The following is a 20,367-nucleotide window of genomic DNA, read 5'->3' as shown; positions in this document are numbered from 1 at the left end:
GTATTTTGTTTGTGTTTATAACTGTTTATTTGTAATTATTAGACAGATAAACACCCGGGAGCTGTCGCTGTCAAACCAGCATTAAAACCCGGATTACAATTACTGCACCAAGTCACTAATTACTGTGTATTCACCACCAGCACGGGAGCACCACGAAAGGACACGGAGTCGTGTCTGGACATTGCTTTTGTTTGTTATCGTTTCAGGACAGAAACCCAGTATTATTTCACTGTGCAAACTACACATTGCTGTGTAGTTGCCAGCGCTGTTATTGAACGGTGCAAAAACGGGAAAAATAAAAATAAAAGAACTGTTTGCACAGTGAACTCTGTCTGTGTGTTATTGTTGGAGCACCACCTCTACACCTGCGCACTACAAACCACTTTGCCACAGACATACACACACACATCCTGTTACATTGTTTAATTATTGCTTTGTTACTGTGGAGTTTTAACTGTTGTTTGTAGCTGAAGGACTAAAATACACGTAAACAGCTAGTAAAATGCAGTTCGGTTACGTTGGAGCTAATTTTTGCTGGATACAGTACATTGCAATGCAAGGATTGACAGGGGAAGAAAGCTGTATATTTTTTACTTTATAACTGTCTATTATGATCTTGCATAAATTGTTGCCTGTGGATTTTGCTTGAGGATGCAGCATTCGATCACAAGTTTACTCATTTTGTTCAATAGTGTTTGTGTGGTGTTGTGTTGGGGTTTTGTTAATGTACACGTGTGACATGTTGATGTATCGGTGCTTTGTTCATTAAACGTGTATAAGAAGTCATGTTTTACATTCTTGTGGTAAATATAATGTATATAAGATTAACCCAGCATGAGATGTTTCCTCTGATGAAACCCAATGAGCACCACTAAGTAACCAGATTTCAACTTGGCAACCCCCTGCCAACCCCCGCCCCCACCCAAGCTTTTGCTGAATTGGTACTACTGTCTTCAATGTTACAATTAATTTAATTATCTGTCACAGCCCTCGTTTTCTTAGTGATCTTTAGTTGCTTTTGTGCATTTTCATTTGCAAGTGAACTGTGACATTAGGGCCTTATCGAGCACTACATTTTGATTTCATTTTGCTGTTGGGTTGTTAATGGGGAATTGCACATACTGCTACAATACGTACTGGATTTAAAAGTATGTACTGTATTAAAGTCGACGTGTCATATCATATCATACGGTTCTGAATTCAGATACTTCTGTTGAAAATATAGTACTGTACCAGCAAAACCAACTACAGCACATCTAAATGGACACCTACTTATCTTAAAACAGTCCTTTCAGATATGTATTTTTGACATTGCATCTTTTTTGTGTTCCCTGAAAAAACTGACAAGTTTTTGTCTTTTACTGCTGTGTTATTCCCCCAACTCATGTGCTAACAAATTTCAATGAAAGATTCAATGAAAGACCCCTCTAGATGAATAATGAAACTAACAGGAGGACCGTCTTCAAATAGTTCAACATTCAAGACAGATTGCTGTAAATATCCTACCTTGACCCTGCTGAATCAGATCTTCCATGAACGATTATTTCAAATCAGATGAAATAATCAGATATGCATCACATACGTTTAACCGTCACTGAAGTAAAAATTTTGTAGGGTCAGATATGTGAGTGCTGACTGTATTTCTCATATACAAGTGCAGTTCCTTCGGTGCTTCAGGTTAGTTCTACATGGTTAAATACATAGTTTATAAAACATCTCCAATAATTTATAGTTGAATTCTCCTTTATTTCTTACAATTGTATTCAGTGTATTCAGTTTCTTTGTGTACAGGGCTGTGCGAACATGAACAAAATGGACAAATTCTTACATTACAACCAAATTAATACATAGGCCTTTGTCCCAAACCAACCTGGTGATAGCAATGAACAATAGTTTCCCTTTTCCAGTCACTCACTCTACCAGAAAGGGTTAGGCAGTGTGTGGGGGTAAAGGAAAGGGGTTTGCAAAGCTAACAACCTCATATAGTAATTAAACTATCAGCCTAAAGGCTCTCTAAATACACAAAGCTGCCCGTGGTTTATTATACGCAGCTGTATATACACTACAGCATTGGCCGCTGCTAATCTGAATCTCATAATAACAGAAACTGGAGCTGCTGTCAAGGCAGCTCCCCTCCCCCCTGTTCCCCATATTCCTTCTATTATCGGCAGAGGTCGCATGGCATTTAGCATGGAGAGAAACAGCACATCTATACACTCCCCTAAACTGAATGCATGGATAAACACTTATGACAAAGCTGAGAGGGAGAGTGTACGCAGCGGGAAAATAGAAATACAGACAAAGGTGTTTTTTTTTTTTTAAAGCAATAACCTCAGAAGCAGCATTTTACTGCACTATGCAGTACGTGGAACTACCTCAACTACACGTTTGGTTATTGCTACTTTGTTAAGGCGCTTTTGAAAGACGGGAGTACTTTTTTCTACAGGATAACTCCTTTGTCAACAGTACTAGCAGTAGAAATAAAACAGAAATATATACAATTATAAAGCACCCAGAGCATCACTCTGCTGCTCGTTGGTGTTGAAGTTAGACCGCGAACGGATGCGAGGAAAGGGTGTACTGACAGACTCAACCCCTTTTTTTTCTTTCTCTTACTCTGTTTCTTTTTTGTTCGGCTAAACAATAGAGAGAGAGAGAGAGAGAGAGAGAGAGAGAGAGAGAGAGAGAGAGAGAGAGAGAGAGAGAGAGAGAGAGAGAGAGAGAGAGAGAGAGAGAGAGAGAGAGAGAGAGAGAGTCACAGACACTGAAACTGCTTTCATGCCGTCAGTCTTGCGGACTCTGAAATGGACGTAAGATTTTATCCAGCAACCCCTGCTAGCGTGGGTTCGTTACCAACCGATCCAACTTGCCTGAGCTCTTTGGACTATTACCACTGCAATAAGGTAATTGGAAAATAATGCTTTTGTGTTTGAATTGCTTAGTCTTGTTATATTTCACCTGTCTCATCCCCTCTGGCTGTATGTCATATTTGTATTGTATTTGTTGGGAGGGAAATGTAGCCCTTGTAATATGTAAATTATGTACTGTCTGTATTAAGTACGTCGGAACCCTAAGCAACAACACTAACTCATACCCTACAGAGACTGGTGTGCTTCTTCTGAAATTAGTCGTACTAGAATTCCTAAACTTTGTTAAATCTCCGCGGAATTTCTCAAATCGAAAGGGCACAACCAATAGCTCAACAGCAACCCCTGCTAAGTTGTAACCACCTCCAAAACGAGGATCACTTTGTAGGTGGAACATAATCGTATAAATGCAAACTGAATAGTTCCCTGCTTGTAAAAAAAAAAAAAAAAAAAAAAAAAAAAAATGAGGAGAAGAAAGGGCAGCTCTCACAAACAAAGTCATTCTCACGTGCATGCAGTTGCTATTTTGAAACCATCATAAATAATAGAGTGTCCACTACGGGTTGCTTGTAATGAAATACAAATTAGAATATGATATGTTTGAAAAAGAACAGCTTACAGTATATTTACCGGGGGGAGGTGGGGCGTTGATGAAAAACTTCAAAGTAACGGTATTGTTTATTTAATACATTTCTAGTTCATAATAAAATTCCAAATTAAAATAAATAAATAATCACATAAATAATCATTTTAAAAAGACTACGCAGAGCAATGTAGGTCAGCGTTACTATTTGGAGACGCGCTAACTCAGTCGAAGAGGCATTTCTATTGATTTCCCTAACAATTCCACTCGCTTCATACAGAAAAACGGTTCCCATTTGTTTGTTTTTTCTTTTCTTTTTTTCCCCCAGCATTAGCATATTGAAGTAGTGGATTCGTTGGAAGAAACCCATGCTCGTTGTATTTCAAACTTGCATTGTGATCATCAGCGTGTTTTCAATTTTTAAGACAGTTAGCACATTTTAGCTAAAACACCAGTTCTTTTTTTTTTTCAGCATCAAGCTGTAAGTTCGGAATCCAGCACTGTGGCTTTTTAACATGATCAGATCTGTTGCTTTCTCAACAATGATTAAGAGAGATTCAAAGACAGACAGTAATGATCATGAAGGACTTTATCCCTTCCCTAATCCTTCCTTTTGTATCTTGCGGGTATAATGAAAATGCCCATATGTATACGGATAACCAATACAAGTAAATATCCTCAAGTGATTTTAATATAGGTACAGAATAACTACATTGGTTGCAGTATTATTGACATGTTTAACTTAGCATATTGGGCGTCTAGCATTGAGTGATACACAAAGGAAAAGCTGTTGATGTTATTTCAACTAAGTAATGAATTCGTATATGTACTATACCATATGCACGGTAATGCAAATAATAAATGTTTTACAACTTATAACACAACAACCCAATGTGTATTTGTGTTATTGGTGAAGTGCGTAGGTGCAGGATAGGATAGACAACGGGGTTTATGGGGCTTTTGCATTCTGGTCTAAGCAACAGCGCGCGGGGTACTGTACAGAGCACCTGCCTGAATCTACTTGTGTGACAGAAGCAGTGTTTAGTGTCGTAGGCTGCCTATCGCCCTCTCTATTTAGTTATTGGTAACAGTCCAGACTAGAGTAAGCTGCAGGGTAACACTATGTTTTTTTGTTTGTCTGATTTTGGTGGCGTTATGTTGTGCCGTTAGCGATCTCAGATTCGTCCATGCCCCGCAGAACTTGGCAGGTGCCGCGTGTCTGCCGGGTCATTGAAGTGGGTTACTGTGGGTTCGTGAAACCTGCCCTCCACCAATATCGCTAAAAAGTAAAAAAAAAAAATGAAAGAAAAAAAAACACCCGTCTGTGTTATCTCTATTGTGTAAACGAAATGAAAGCGACATACTGGAACCTAGATTTCTCTACGGCATGCTTCTGCTAGAGTTCTCTCTCTGTAAATTGGATTGGATTCCAGTGGGAATGTGTTCAGTATTGCTGACTTTGTTACTATATGCACTGTACCTAGCAATCTGTTTTCATGTTATTGCACTGTCAAAATAGCAAATGCAACTTAAATAAATGATAAGCTATTCTTCAATATAGTGCTGTATTAAATACATTGTTATATACTAAACATGGTACTAATGACGTCCCATATGCTAGTGCCAGGGCGAAATCACTATTGCTTTATGTTTTCATGAAATTAAATGCATTTTTTCTTTCTACAGCAGTCCTGCTTGTTCTCGTTTAATAAGGGTTAGTTTTACTGTGCAAATTGGGGTAATCCTGTAAGGAGAACTTGCAGGAATACTTCAAATTAACATTGAATTAATTCCAATTGAGAATGACAATTGTGAATTAATTAAAGGTCTGTACATGGGTAAGGTCAGTAATTGGGTTAAAAGACTGGAAGTTCAAAAGCGTTTACCATGTAACTTAGTTGCTGCCAAATTACCATTTACAAATGGCAACTACAATTTTCTGTGTCATTAAAAGTTTACCATTACAAAAATCCAGTCCGTTTTTCATAACGTGTGCGTGTGTGTTGTATACATTTTCCTATCAAGATTACGATAGGTTATTATAATCCCAAAAGGAGCCATACAGTGCAGTCAAATATAAGAGATATAAGAAAAAGGATTTAATTTAGAAATGCAGTTTTCATAAAGTGCTTACTGCATGTTTTATAGACTCAAAACCCAGAACAGATTTATTAAGTACTGTATAATTGTCAAGTTTCTTGTTCATTAAATGCATTTAATGACAGGGTTTTTGGTTAATCTGCCAATTGTGTCATTTATATTGCTCTATGCATATGCAGTCTGCATTTTATATGAATGTGCTCGAGAATAATAGATTGCATAATCATGTAATAATTATTGATCAGTTACACTGAACAGCTCCATAATATTCAAACAGTAACGATTCTATGATGTTTCAATTAAAAATGAATACTGCACGTTGCATTTAATTTGGATAGTCTCTGATATGTTATCCATTTCAAACTGAAGACGTTACAGAAATGCTTAAACTTTTTTTTTTTAAATGTGTTATTTATTTATTTTTTCTTTTAAGCCAAGTAAAATATTGCCATTGATCTGAAAGGCCTAGTAATTTGAAGGTAATCCTTTACATTTCCCTTAACATGTATACATATTTATCTATACCGCACTATAAGAAACCTAACTTATGCTTTATTTATAGGTAACTCTTATAAGAAGTAATATAGTTAGGATATTTGATGCATCTAGTCTTGGGACTTTCAAATACAATCCCACATGATGAATATATATAGACTGTCAAACACCCATGGTACTTGCAAAGCAACAACACAAATAAATATCAGTTCTGAAACTTCTGATTGATAGTTGGATCAGTGCAGAAGGTTCCCAGCAGCTGGTTTGCTTTTACTGCAAAGAAATGACTGTAGTAAAAGATGCAATTATTTGAAGAATTCCTGGTTTTGGGTGGCATCAGCTTTTTATAACAATGCATTGAACTGTAACCACCTATAAAACATAACGCTCAGTAAAGAACAATACTCAGCACAGTCCCCGTAACTATTTAAATGTGCCGTGTGCCGTATGTTGTGATTTATAAGTCATATATGACAGGTTTTTTTATTATTCTGTATACATTACACTATGTCCTAGCACCAAAGATAACGACTGATTTATAAATGAAAATTACATTTAAATGAATACCTTGACTGAGGCGGCTCAATACTGTAGTCATTTAAGAAGTATTAGGTTGCAGTTTAGCATTTCAACATGGTATTTAATACATCCATTTTAAAGGGAAGGCTTTTCTTATAAACACTTGAATAAAAAACTTGATAGCTTTAAAAAGCTGCATTACACGTCTGTCAAATGTGTAATGTAGCAATTTACTGTGCTTCCACTCAAACGGCTGTTTGTTGAAGAATTGCAATTGTCCTTTTTGTAAAATTGTTTTCAAATAGAATGCATTCAAATGTGCTTTCTTACACCAGTGCACTGTGGTTTTTTCATGAATTCAAACCCATAATTACTGTGATATTCAAAACAGCGTGGGTGGGCAGAGGATATGTTGAAGGGAATATAAATGTTTAAATGTTAAGGGATACAAATGCTTCAGTCCAACTGCAATATTTATATAAGTATCTTGGCTTTTTTCCTTTTTAAGAATTCCCTTGCCATTGTTTTTAAAGTTAAAATACATTGTAATCAACAAACAAACAAACAAAAAATGACAGACAAACAGGTTTTGCCCAGTTTTACATAATAAATAAATATATAATGTATATGTATATGTATGCATATAGATAGATGTGATACTGTAGAACATCATCAAGAGTTTGACAAAGAGCTCCTAATGTGAGCACACAAACAAAGAGGGAGTCTATAGTACTGTGTAAGTTGCATTGTAATGTACTGAATGTTTCTGTTATGCGTGCATTTTATATTACATTACATATACAAAATGTTTTTTTTTTTTTCATGTGGGCATGCATCTGTCAGCTTACATTTTTGGGGGGATCCTATTTGTAGATCACAACTTAGGTAGGGGTAGTTTACAAATAGAGTGGAACTTGTGTAACCATTATGGGCAGATGATTTAGAAAGATGCATGGATGGTAATACAGTGGTATTAACAAAAAGACAAAGGGTGAAGGTATGGATGTAAGATAAAATACAATAGAATAAAAAAAGACATACTTCTTTTTGCAAGCCTGCTTTGTACTACACAGAAGCTTGCACTATGCAAATTAAGTCAAATTTAATCTGCGTTGAATCAGCATTGCTAATGTATAAAATAAACTAGCATTAAAACCTCAGTGTTTTGCATTTTACATGTATGGGTGTCATTTCTGGTTTTGCTACTTACTAATGCTGCAATTATTAAAGTGAACTTTTGCTAATGCCTGGTTCTGACATGATAATGATTAGTGTCAGAGAGCACCCCTTTGTGGAGTTCATAATCAACCTTTTAAAAGTGATGGTGTTAGCACTTTATATCTTCCTTTTGCCAGGGTTGGTATTAGATCAGAGAGAATTGCAGTGGAAAGTGAATGCTAGCCTTATACAGCACTAGCAATGACATTAGAACAGACAGCCTAAGAGAACAAGGGTAATAGTCTATTGTAGTCCATTTGTCAGAGTATTAGTGCATAGACTAGTTGTACGGTCAAGAATACATTTTAATATTGATTCATAAAAAGGCTTTTAAAATCCCTTTTGTGGGATTGCAACATTTGCTATTTCCATTTTGTTGAGATATAGTTAGCAATAATAAATATGAACCATGTCAAATGTTTTCATATACACAATCCAGCTACAATGCCCAGTAGTGTAGTTAAAACTACAAGTAATAATAATAATTGTAAAACAACTCAGTGATATTTAGTAAGCAATGGATCTATAAAACGTATATTCCCCGGTTCATATTAACAAGATGTGTTGAGCTCATTTTCATTTCCAGTGGGACCTTCAAGCAGGTTCAGATAATCAGGAGTTCCTCTTGTGAAATTGCCTAAGCAGGAGATTGTGCTTTAACTGCATGCAATACAACTGCTGAGTTAATCTTTTCAGTGGTAGTTTTATAAAGGTGAAGCAATCAGAGGTGCACAATTAATGTTGATTTTACAAGGAAAACAAACGAAACACTTTCAACCCTTTACTATTGGGGGCGAAGAGAACACCACCACTAAATTGGACATACAGAGATTTGTTTATGTCAAGGCATCACAATTAAACACTGTACATCAAAGAGTATGGTATGCTGTATTCTGCAACTTTAGCCAGCTCTCTTCCCAGCCCCCACATGTCTTGTGTTAATGAGCGAGCCTTCTGCACGTTTAGCATACGTTGTGGGAATGTCTGTGCTGCGGGCCATTTCTTTAGGAATGGGAGTTTACAGTGTGCATGATGACTGGTGTATATCCCAGGGCTGCATCACATTAGTTAAATTAAGTAGCAAAACACTATATGTGAACACATTTTGAGGTTTAATTTTAGTCGCCCCATGAACTGTGAGGTAAACAGAGTTTTTTGGCAGTGATGTGTTCCAATTCTTGAGTGCGTGTTTACTGTATAACTAGGCATTGCTTTATTGTAGTCACTTCTGTAAGGTACTTATGCCAGAGTTCTTGTGCTACCAATTGATTCAATTCATTCATACTAAAGTAGAACAATAAAATGTCTTAGCTAGAGAATCGTGTATCAACCTGATATATGAGCATTCCTGTAAGGTTGTCCTGTAATAGTCGTTTGCAAGGGTCACGGATACTTTTATAGAGATTCAGAAACACAACAAAAATCATCCTAATAATATATTAATACACAGTGACGGCCATCGAAGGAGATTTAAAAGTGTTTTTCTTGAGCAACCTTCACACCTGTATAGGATGGAGCTCTGGCTACCCTCCGTAGGGACCTCACCTGCTCTCTCACTACACATATCTGGACAGGCTCAGCTTGCAGGCGTGCTTTCCAAAAAGGATTGTCAGGAACTAATTGGAATCACATGCAACCATCAGTTTGAGCAACATATCTGAGACATTTACTGCATTACTGTCACCACAAAAGCTGCACTCTCTGCACCAATAGAGAAAATAAATATCACCTTTTATTACAGGGTGTCTGTGCTAGACCTAGTAACCAACATTATTTATGTAGTTATTTTGGTCACATTGAATATAAAGCAATAATATATCTATAAATGTGTTATAGTTATCACAGTTCTGAACAATGCAGTGTTTTAGATAAAAGGCATTAGCTTTACTTTAGTAATGAGTCATTTAAATACTACAATAATAAAGAGTTTTCCCCTGTTAATAATTGTTATTTTATTAACACACGTTGATGTTTTAAAAAAGCATCCTTAACTAAATGTGCTGTTATTAATGGTTTATTCCATTCTACATGATTGGACCCAGGCAGCTGCACTAATAACACAACTGAATACAGCTTACACAGCTATAATAGAACAATAGACATCTATTGCTGCTGAGATTTGATTTATCCAAGTATTGTGTTGAGTGCGTGTTTGTGTTTAGTCAGCAGTAGAAGCTTTGCAGTGACAAGCAGACTTTAGCATATATCAAGCACAGATTGAAAGAATGGAAAAAGCTCATGAAACAGTATCTTCAGACTGGGTAAAAACATGTCCATAGAAGCTGGTAGACCAAGAACTTGGTACCCTTGCAACCAGCTGAATTTCTGGTTTGCAAAATGGCCACTAGAGGTACGCATTTGTAATTTGTGTCCCCTCGAATGCTGATTTCTATTTACTGACTCCCAGTTGACAGCCATCATGAATAACGTTATTTCTATTTCTGTGCTGTTAGGATGCCACACAACTGACTAATTTAATTTTAGTGCTGTTTTTATCCATGCTAATTTGTTAGCCGAGAAACTGCAGTCAGCTTTCTGCACTAGTTCCATTTCTGTGTATGCTGAGTGGGAGTTGACAAGTTTGCTGCCCCAATGCCCTTTTCATACAACAAACAATATAAAACATTACACACACATAAAAAAAAAATGTTTTTGAAATATTCTTACTGCTTGGCATACTTGTTTTGTTTCTTGAGGATATTAAACACATAATGATTTGACCTTTCCTTTCTTTGCAACCGGTGAGATTACATTTTGGTTAAACATTGAGAGCTTAGTTTATTACACATTGAAAACAGAGATTAACACTTCTTTCATCTCCCTCTTATTTGCTGGTGAAGAGTAAGAAAGCACCGGCTCAGATTACAGCTCAGATAAAGCCCTGTCCTGAACTTGGCAGTAGAGAGGTAACGATAAACTAACACCATGATACGATACATATCACAATATGATACAATACCAGCTGACAGATGGGATACGTTGTATGACATGTAATAGGATGAAATGATCATCAATGATCGTAAACTAAGTTTCTATGGTAACTTGGATGTTGATGAGACAGACCCAACCCACAAAGCCTTTTGGATGATCTCATCTCCATACAGATATATACTTTTAAGCAATATTGCTCTCTCCGTTGCTGGCCTTAAAAAACAATAATAATCTAAATTAAAAGATCCTTTAGGAATAATCCATATCTGTAACTATGTTATTAAGCATACCATAAACAGTTATAACATGTTATAGTAATACAGTTTTATTAGAACATGACTAAGGCATTGTAATTACTTTCACACTGTAACATCACACTACCTTTACTCTAGTTATGTGTCATTAAAGGTTTTGTAATGAAGTTGATCCCTTGTTATTTACTGTACAAGCTTTTAGTTACACATTTACTGCTGTGTTATTAATGGATCCTAAAGTAACCCACCTATTTCAACTCCTACCACTAAAATGTCTATTAGTTTTGTTTAACTGTCAGTAAGAAGATAAGTTTCAATTTGCTGGTAAAATACAAGTGTTGGTTATTCATGTATGAGGAATAGTGAAAGGGTGAAACTGAAAAGAAGCCACATGAAATATAACACTTTCCTACATTTAACTAATTAGTCAGATTTATACCAAAGAAAAACCACCTTTGTGGATTGTCAGTACCAAATGCCAACAAGAAGTGTGTACTGTTGAAAAAAGTGACACTGATGGTTCAAGACTTTGGCTGATACAAAAAACCTACAGAGAATCTAAAATGATGGCCCTTGTCTCATGTTTGCAGTAAGGGTGGATTAGATGATAATTAAAAATTAAATTATATTTTAGCAACATTTTATTTGGAGATGGTCTCAAATGTACCAGGCCCTTATGGTAATTAAAAGCCTGTTGAGAAGGGATGAAGCGATGTGGTATATTTATTTCACCTACCGAATAAAAAGACCATCTACAGTAGCCTTATTTTTGTGTCTATGCAATTAAGTCAGCACCATCTAAGTACCATTGAAGTCCATCTTTAATATCCCATTGAGCTCTATGAAGAGCAGCCTCAATCTTTGGAGTTCGATTTCAGTGTAAGGATACTTCTACATCACCAAGATGTGGATTTAGAAAGATATTTCTGTTGCTATACTCAGGTTATCTCAGGTGACTATCTGTTACCAGTGCTACTGAACCCTGCTGGTGAAATGACCTCAATGCAATACGAGTGCTGTGTACTACCCATTTATATGGATACAATCCTTTTACAGAGTGGTTGCTTTGGTGTATGATCTGGAATAGGCTTTTCTTCAGTGGTCAAGGACATGTATTTCTGTGAGGCTGACAGGCAGTTAATCTCACTGTTATAATTCTGCTATTGATCTATTGCAGGGGTCTCCAACCCTTGAACTGGAGAGCTACAGGGTCTTCTGGTTTTCATTTCAACCGAGCTCTTGTTACTTAATTGAACCAATTAGTGGCTTAATTAGTCAAGATTAACATGTGTTCCAGATCTTTAGCCATTGATGACACAGACACTTGTAAAACCTTCAGGAAAGGGATTGGAAACCCCTGATTTACTGTATATGGGTCATGGTCATTTCCTCAATTCTGAAGTTGCAATGCCAAAGTATCATAGGGGTCCGATGATATTGCCTACAGCAGAAGATAACTTTAAATGAGTTAATCTTGCTGTGCAGCACTCTCTTGGCAATCAGGTGTCACATTCTACAATATAGACAATACAGTATAAATTGTATGTAATCTGTTGAAGTCGTGTTTTCCACCAGATGCCAAAAGGTTATAGAAATATAACTGACAATACTGTCCGCATGCCAGAATGTGCCCAAGGCTGGATATTCTAGTGTGGTTTCTGTAGACAGTAACACAACTAGAGACCAAGAGCAAAACCATGGTCTCCTGACATGAGCTACATACAATATTATTTGTTTATTTTAGCAATGATGTTCTCCAGCTCTCAATAAAGCCTGGTTTACTCAGTTGATCAGGGGAAATACATATTGTGCTGCAGTAGTTGTCACTAGGGAAACCAACACATGGATACAGTATATCAGATGAATTAGTATTTTAATGGTGCACAATGATTATGTACTCATAAGTGTGCACCACTGTTCTGAATTCATGCCAATCAATGGATTGGGCTTTGTTATGTTGGCAAAAAAAAAAAAAAAACATTAAAAATACATTCACAGTGTGAACTGGACTATAGGATAACATGTAACTGAAACTGAGTACTGTAAAAGGGACGGGCTGTTTTGTAGTAGTTGGAATGAATTTGCCTTCTTGTGTATTAATCAATATAGCCAAACTCAAAAGCACAATCACACCTTTGGTCTAACTGAAGCTGTGGTTTCCAGTTTAGTAGGATTTGATATGAAGATCGCATCTCTTTACAAAGCAACAAGGAAAGCTGTGCACTAATTAGAGAGAGTGGCAGAGGGAAATTGCTACCTGTTGGCATGAGTGGGCTGCGTCTCTGCCTTGCTGTTGGTATAATTAAGAATGGGACTCTGTTCCAGTAGGGCTTTACTTAATAAGAATGGGATTCCTGTGGGGTGCTGCTTGGACTCCAATATAACCTGCAGCAAATGTTTCATGAAACCTAACACCACCTGCTGTGCTTATTACCCATGGGTATTATGGGTATTATGTTAACAGTTGTTTATATTTATTAACAATTTGAGTTGGTAAAATAATGTATTCATTGCAATTAGCCAATGGTGTAGTTATCCAATTTAACAGCACAATACCAATTTATTTTGGAATATGCTATATTGTTTATTATTCATCCATCTCTGCTTATAAGCAAATGTGTAAGGTAATATTACAGTTTACTATTCTTATTGTATGAATTCACCAGGCATTTCTGAGATAATCAAAGTTCCATCAGTGTTTCAAAGTTAAAGAGTTGCTGGTACATTTCTTATCTTTAGAATTTACTACAATGCCTACTTTTTAACCACCTATATACCATATACTCTTTCTATAGCCTTGCTTTGCTGCCTGCGTGTGTGTTTTTTATACTGCTTTTGATCAGTTTTAATGAATGCATTTCCTTCCTTTGGAAGCGCATGTTCTCTGTTTTTTTTATCATGTCAGTTACAGTATGAGTAATAACAGCAGTGATACCCATGTCTCACTTCTTCAATGTCTCAGAACACCAGCTTTGCACTCTTGCATTCCTTTGGTATCAGGTAAAGATGTTTTCCTTGTCCTGAATAGAATTGCCTTTGTTGCATTGACATAGGTGTTCGTATTGGTAAATGAAAAATATCAGTTAAATTAATGATAGTGATTGGAGATGTAATGGTATTCATCTATCAAAAAAACCATGGAAGCAATAAAATATTTTTATACCAGTAAAATAAATGTACTCCTCTCAAAATGTACCCTTGCTTCAAAATACTGCATTGCTAATTCAATATCTGACCCTGGCCACTTTACTTCCTTTACAGATGAATTGTCTGTGCAGTTGTAGATCAGCCTTTGCCCTCTGATCTGGTCTCTGGGCTTCCACAAAACTTACTTGTTACTGTAGCAGTACATGTAGTACCCAAATGGTAACCACAGTATCCAGGGCTAACCTGCCTTAGTTGCAATTGCAATTTAAAACAAACCAAATCCAGGGAGCTATCATTTCATACCAAAAGACACCAAAGTGTATGTTGTTATGTTTGTTAGTTATTCATACAGGATTTAGATTAATCTTTGTGTAGTACATAAGAAGGGGCATAAGGGATATGTATAGAGCTCATGATGTGCTTGGTAAGAAATACTTATACAATACGACTGTCTTTTTGTAAGAATCCTTTAAAATACCATCTCATCCAGATGTGTTTAAGTTCAGTATATTTAGCCGTGAAGCATGGTCCACATGGAGTTTCAGCAGTGGCTTAATGTTTCCCATAGCACAGGCTGTCACAAATGTCCAATCTTGATTGGATTAGAAATAGACCAAAATCCACAGTGAACTCCAAGCTCCAACTACTCCATCTGACCACTTTCTAAACTCTAACATTCTCCATTGGAGGGGGGAAAGCATTGAGACCAGATGTGTTCTAATTCTAGCTGAAATAAGCACATCAAAGACAGGCGTTTATTTTGTTTTAGCACACTTAGGATGGTTTAAATTTAAATGGGACAAAACTGACTCAGACAAGGCAGACCAAAGATAAACATCAGCCACCTTCTCGTTCACTGCAGTTTAACCCTGTACCCCCCAGAAGTTACCAAAGGAAGATTGGAGCCTTACTGCACAAAAGCATTGGGACACTTTACTGGACAGCAAACGTTTGGGCCTAAACTGGCAATCTTTCCCCTAACGTTTCAATAAAAATGACTTTTAGCAGACTGTTTTAAAATATAAACATTAGTACAGTTTCTTCTCTTCCACTTTCAACTTAATTGGCACACCAAAATAATAAATGCATTACACTACTGTTCTAGAACTGACAATGTTACTCAGGCTCTGAATATCATTATTACAAAAAAAGTCACCTAACAACATTGGACAAATTTCAGATGGAACAGAAAATATATATATATTTTTATTCTCACCATAATTGTGTACAGGAGTTGCTTTTGAGCATTGCCAGGAAGCGATTATCCAATAGCCTTAAAATAAATGTTGTGTAAATTCAAAAAGCCATAAATGTCTGTAGAGCCACTTTTAATTTCTGTATTTCAAATGAGTACTAAACAGAAAGTACTTCCTACACAGTTGTGTTTTTTTCTTTATGAGCTGTGTACAGTTCTTCTGTTTCTGAATCACAGATTGACACTAGTATATTTATTCCAGTACCTTGCATACAAACCGCACTGCCCCAGTTGTATAGTTGAAATATTATTATGATAACCTACTGTATAAAACTCTTCAGGGTAAAGTCCTATCTTCTGGACTGGTCGATTGCTCAGATCAACTAGCATCTCAGTGTCTTTTAAGACAATACTATTATACAATGTATTATGGTGAAAATAACTGTATTATTCCTCTTCTTTAAAATGTCAGCGAGGTTACTCCAGTCTATGATGTTAAAAATGAGCACCTCCCTATAACCTCCCTATAATGGATTATTCTGACTTTTACAAGGTTTCATCATAAACTAACTAACTACAATCTGATACAAATGGTCCTGGCTCTGCCCAAGTATAATAAAACAATAAAATGAAGAGAAATGGGCTGGCTGGTTATTGGGTCAGCAGCTTGTAAGTCTGCTGGCACCACTGAAGTAGGTCAGAGTGTTGAGGATGTTTAGAGCTGACAGATTCAGTCTAGCGCTTTTGTTTTCCCATAGTTTATACAGAATCCTTTAGAGATGTAGGTCCCATTTCCAAAGGGGTCATGGCAAGACCTTGTCCAATGTTAAGGGTATAACTGGAATTGCATGTCAAGGAAGAAATGGCGTGGGAATTTAATTGTTGCTTTGTTTTTATTTTCAATATTAATTTAGCTTCAGGTGCAAAATTTTCAGATGGATTACTCACTCAGAAAAACTTCAGAAAACTGACAGGTACAATGCTTTTTTGACTGAAATCATCAGGAAGTGTATTTGGTATGTTTTTACATGGTGGGCTTCAATTATATGCATGTTTATTATTTTGAAAAGGGTGTCACTGTGGGAGGTCTTCATAAAACCCAGGGTTTTGGCTTAATATAAAGCCACAAGCATGAACATGTTAACTGAAATTGAACAAAATGGGTAATGTTCTGGACTTGCAGTACTCAGACCAAGAAAATGTATGCATCCCATAGTTGTATTAAAAAAATGGCAACATATAGCTCAGTTAAAATTCTGTATGAACAAACCAGCTTGGTTTCTCATTTACTATTTGCATTAAATACAGCACTTAGCTGGTATTTAAAAGTTTAAACACTTGGTCATTCATACCATGTGGAATGACTCATAGACTGAAAAAAAGATTCTGTAAACATGAACCCAACAAGATAAATGGTACAGCAATTCACTGTGTGGCAGAGCAAGCAGGAGGAGGGCTTGTGAAAGAAATGGATGTTTAAAAGTTCAGGTAATAGATGTTATTTATAACAAAAACTTTTCATGAAAAATTCCACTAACAGTGGAATTGCCTACTCCACAGCAAACGCATACCATTCGGCCACAGTAGAAAAATGGTACTTCTTTAAAGATGTAGGGATTTAAGGATATCGGTGCCATAATTACAATTTCATCCCAGCTGGGGTTATAAGTGGCTACTGCAGAAGATACAAAATACATGGATTTTCTATACTTAACACAAAACCTAGGAAAGCAAAACGTAAAGAACGTGGAACCATTCGCTATCTCTTGATCTTTAAAACTGTTGTTGAGTGCTGTTCTTTACAGGGACTGATAGCTCCGAGTTCGGCACGGTCACCTGATGCAATTAACCTAGTTTTCCTATCCTGCGGCCCGGGTTATATAAATGTTCAAAAGATGAGAACTCAGATTGAAACCAATGGCACTGCTCCCTAATCTTGTTTCATCGCTGCCCATTTATTATTATAATTTGTTCTGGTTGTGTTAGAGCTGCATTGCTGTTATTGCACCTGTGGTCTTTGAGAAAGGTGATAAATAAACAGTCCAACTAAGAAAACAAAGTACAAAATAAATAGGAAAAATCCAGCTAGTGTGTGTATTACAAGGAAAAGAGACTCTGCAAGCCTGGGCAAACATGAACAGTTGTCTTAGCTTCATGAGGCATGTCCTGTGCAAATACAAATGGAGATGGCAGACTCCAGTGCTGGCTTAGGAGCCTCATTCTGAACACAGAGGAGCTTTCAAGGCTCAGTTTGCAGAGATCACTGCCATGGACTCCGTGTTTGCCAGGAAATGAGGAGTGAAATTAATAATGTCTGCCCAAAAATCTCATCAAACTTTTGAAACAAAGTTGAACCCATTCTCAGCAGAGATTCCACCACACAGAATGCTGTATTGCATCTGTGGGACATTTCTTAGCTCGTATTTAAGCCACAGTGAAGTGCTGTTAAATTGTCCACATCAAGGACCCACAGACTCCAGAGTAGTGCAAAAAAACAGGTGCTCAAAATAATTCCCCTTTAAGGTGTTACTTTTAATTCTAACAATATTGTAACTGTTTGTTTTTAAAGTTGAAGCCAATTTTTGTATACTCACCCCCGGTCTCATTACAAACTCAGATATAATAAAAATATACCAAAGTTTGTATTGTATTTCCTCTTTGTGTATCTATTGAAGTTTTCTTTATTTTTGTCATGTATTATCTGCCTTCAAAATGTAGGAAGACAAGATGAAATTACACAAGTTATCAGTTACAATGGGCTGATAAAGAACTTTTAATAAAGAGACCATCCCAGATTGTACACTACTTACCCTTGCCAATAGCGATAAGGATTACAATTATGCTGCTGCAGTTTAAATAAAGAATCTTAAGAAAATGCATTGCAGAATTGCACCACTTCTTAGCACCATATCTAGATACACAAATCTACAAAGTGTTTTAGCTTTTCAAAAGGTTTATGCCATTGACAGGAGTCTCATGTAATCACGTTTAGGTAGTGATTCTTTTTACAACCAACAGAGACAACTAAACGACCCCTAAGTGGTTTTGTGTGGGCATTATTTAATGACACACGTCCACTTAAAAAAAATAATGTTTACTTCACGGACCATTAACTTAACACATACATCCTCTGCAAGACTTCACAACTCCTAGTCACAATACACACAGAGCAAGCAGTGTATACAGGAATTCAGTTCACTGTACAGTTCACTCTAGCAGTATCGGTCTTAAGAGAAGGCTTGATTGTGTGCGTTGCTAGTCCTCAGCTTTTGGATTTCAGAACTGCAAAAAGTGTAAGTGTGTCACCACCAGTTTGTCACTGTGTCACTGACTGAACTTTCCATGAACAGACTCAATGACAGATTCAAAAGCCTGTCTTTTTAAATCTTAATCAGTCCCATAGATGTGTGGAAATATTCGATTAGAAAACACAAAGACACTAAACACTTGTGCAAGCTACGTGGTAATGTGTACAGACTTTTTTACTAATTTCCACCCAGAATTTCACGCCTACACATGTAAGAAAATATCTATTTATACCCAGAAATAAACACAATAAATTGCAGGAAAATTTTAAATTAAAATAAAACTGCAAAGAGGTTTTGTTACATGCTATCCTGTTGAGAAACATCATATTTACCTGCCGCCTTCATGCTTCTGATACAATCGCTTAATTGCAGGCGCTTCAGAAACAATCGTTATTTGAATACAGCTGTTTCTGTCTCGTCCTGGCAACTCGGTTTTGTAGAATTGCTAATAACAAAGCACACAATAGTGGAAAAACACTCCTACAGCCTGGGGCCGCATTTACTGACACTGACCACGTGAGCCTGCCTGGTGGTAAAATGCAGCAGAACAGAGTTTGGTGGACTTGCATGATATTGAAAAGTTTAGCAAGCAAAATCCTATTGAGATATCCTAATCCAATTGTAAGAGCCAGCTGGTTTTGGATCCAACAGGCTGCCAGCAGATCTGTGTGGTTTTTAGACAGCTCCATCCTGCTATCTTTAATTTGATTGCTTGCCTACAGTCACATGTTAATGACCTAAACTAAGCAGAATGATACTAAACAGCATATTGTTAATTGGCATGTCATTGTAGTGAACATATCACACCCCCAAGAGTCCCATTCATCTAGTATCGAGTCAGGAGGCTGGAGGAGAAATAACTCGGCAGTTCAGGTTCATTTTGAAACACAGCCAGCTTTATTAGGCAGCATCTCAGAGTCCTCGTTTACAAATACAGTTATGGTGCCAAAGCCTTTGTCTATGTGGTCACTTGCAGTCCACTAACTAGCCCCAAACATGCAAGTTTGCTCAGGGCACATTTTATCATGTGAACAAACTATTTTATGATACAAATTTGCCAGGCTCAAGTACGTATTTGGATTGGATTAGCCAACCCATTCCGAACCCAATATTATTATTCTGTTATTATCACATTCTGCTGTTGACGCACCCCTCTATCATCACAGAATGTTATGTGGCAGTCTGTCTCTGGGGGTGCAATTTAATGAAAGGAGTAGTGCTGATACCTGTTTTGTCCCTTTGCCTATACTGTACCTAGCTTTTGAATGTAGCTGGAAAATGAAGCAGTTGAGCAGAGAGCATGCTGGGAGATGCATTTTTTTTTAATTGAAGTTGATTCATACATTTAATAGAATCTGCTTTGCAATGCATTCTGTGGTTCTGTCATGCTGCCAACTTGGAGCCGTGGTATGATCGATCTGCACTCTTTTGTGTGGACAGTTTTGGGATAATGGTGTTTTCTGTAGTGTGTTGACATTTTTGCACTGTCTGTTTGCACATTTTATTTTAATACTTGACATCCGATACTGTAATCTGAGGTGTAAAATCGGGATCAAAATAGCAGTTCCTGCTCTTGCTGTAGAAGCTGATAAACAGAGGCTGATACAGTAAGAAAAATATATAATAACTAGTAGGCCAAAAACAGAAACATTATTTTTCATAATTGGCTTTAGTCCATACTACTACTACTACTACTACTACTACTACTACTACTACTACTACTACTACTACTACTAATAATAATAATAAT

At 36.7% G+C, this 20,367-nt stretch overlaps 1 protein-coding gene across 3 annotated transcripts in view; it reads left to right on the top strand.

Annotated features, from left to right (window-relative positions):
- Positions 1-2,208: 2,208 nt before the first annotated feature.
- Positions 2,209-20,367, top strand: part of LOC117423377 (TOX high mobility group box family member 2-like) — a 96,447-nt gene continuing 78,288 nt past the window's right edge. For 2 of the 3 annotated variants that reach the window (XM_058991070.1, XM_058991068.1), the window contains exon 1: positions 2,210-2,903. In XM_058991070.1, coding sequence (XP_058847053.1) covers positions 2,805-2,903 — 99 coding nt within the window. In that variant the 5' untranslated portion in view covers positions 2,210-2,804. Of the gene's footprint in view, positions 2,904-20,367 lie in introns of all 3 variants that reach the window. The other variant, XM_058991069.1, reaches the window with a different exon arrangement.

Source organism: Acipenser ruthenus, chromosome 18 (assembly GCF_902713425.1).
Source record: "Acipenser ruthenus chromosome 18, fAciRut3.2 maternal haplotype, whole genome shotgun sequence".
NCBI classification, from domain to species: domain Eukaryota; kingdom Metazoa; phylum Chordata; class Actinopteri; order Acipenseriformes; family Acipenseridae; genus Acipenser; species Acipenser ruthenus.
Note: the sequence above shows the minus strand (reverse complement) of the source record. Positions and strands in the feature narration are given on the sequence as shown.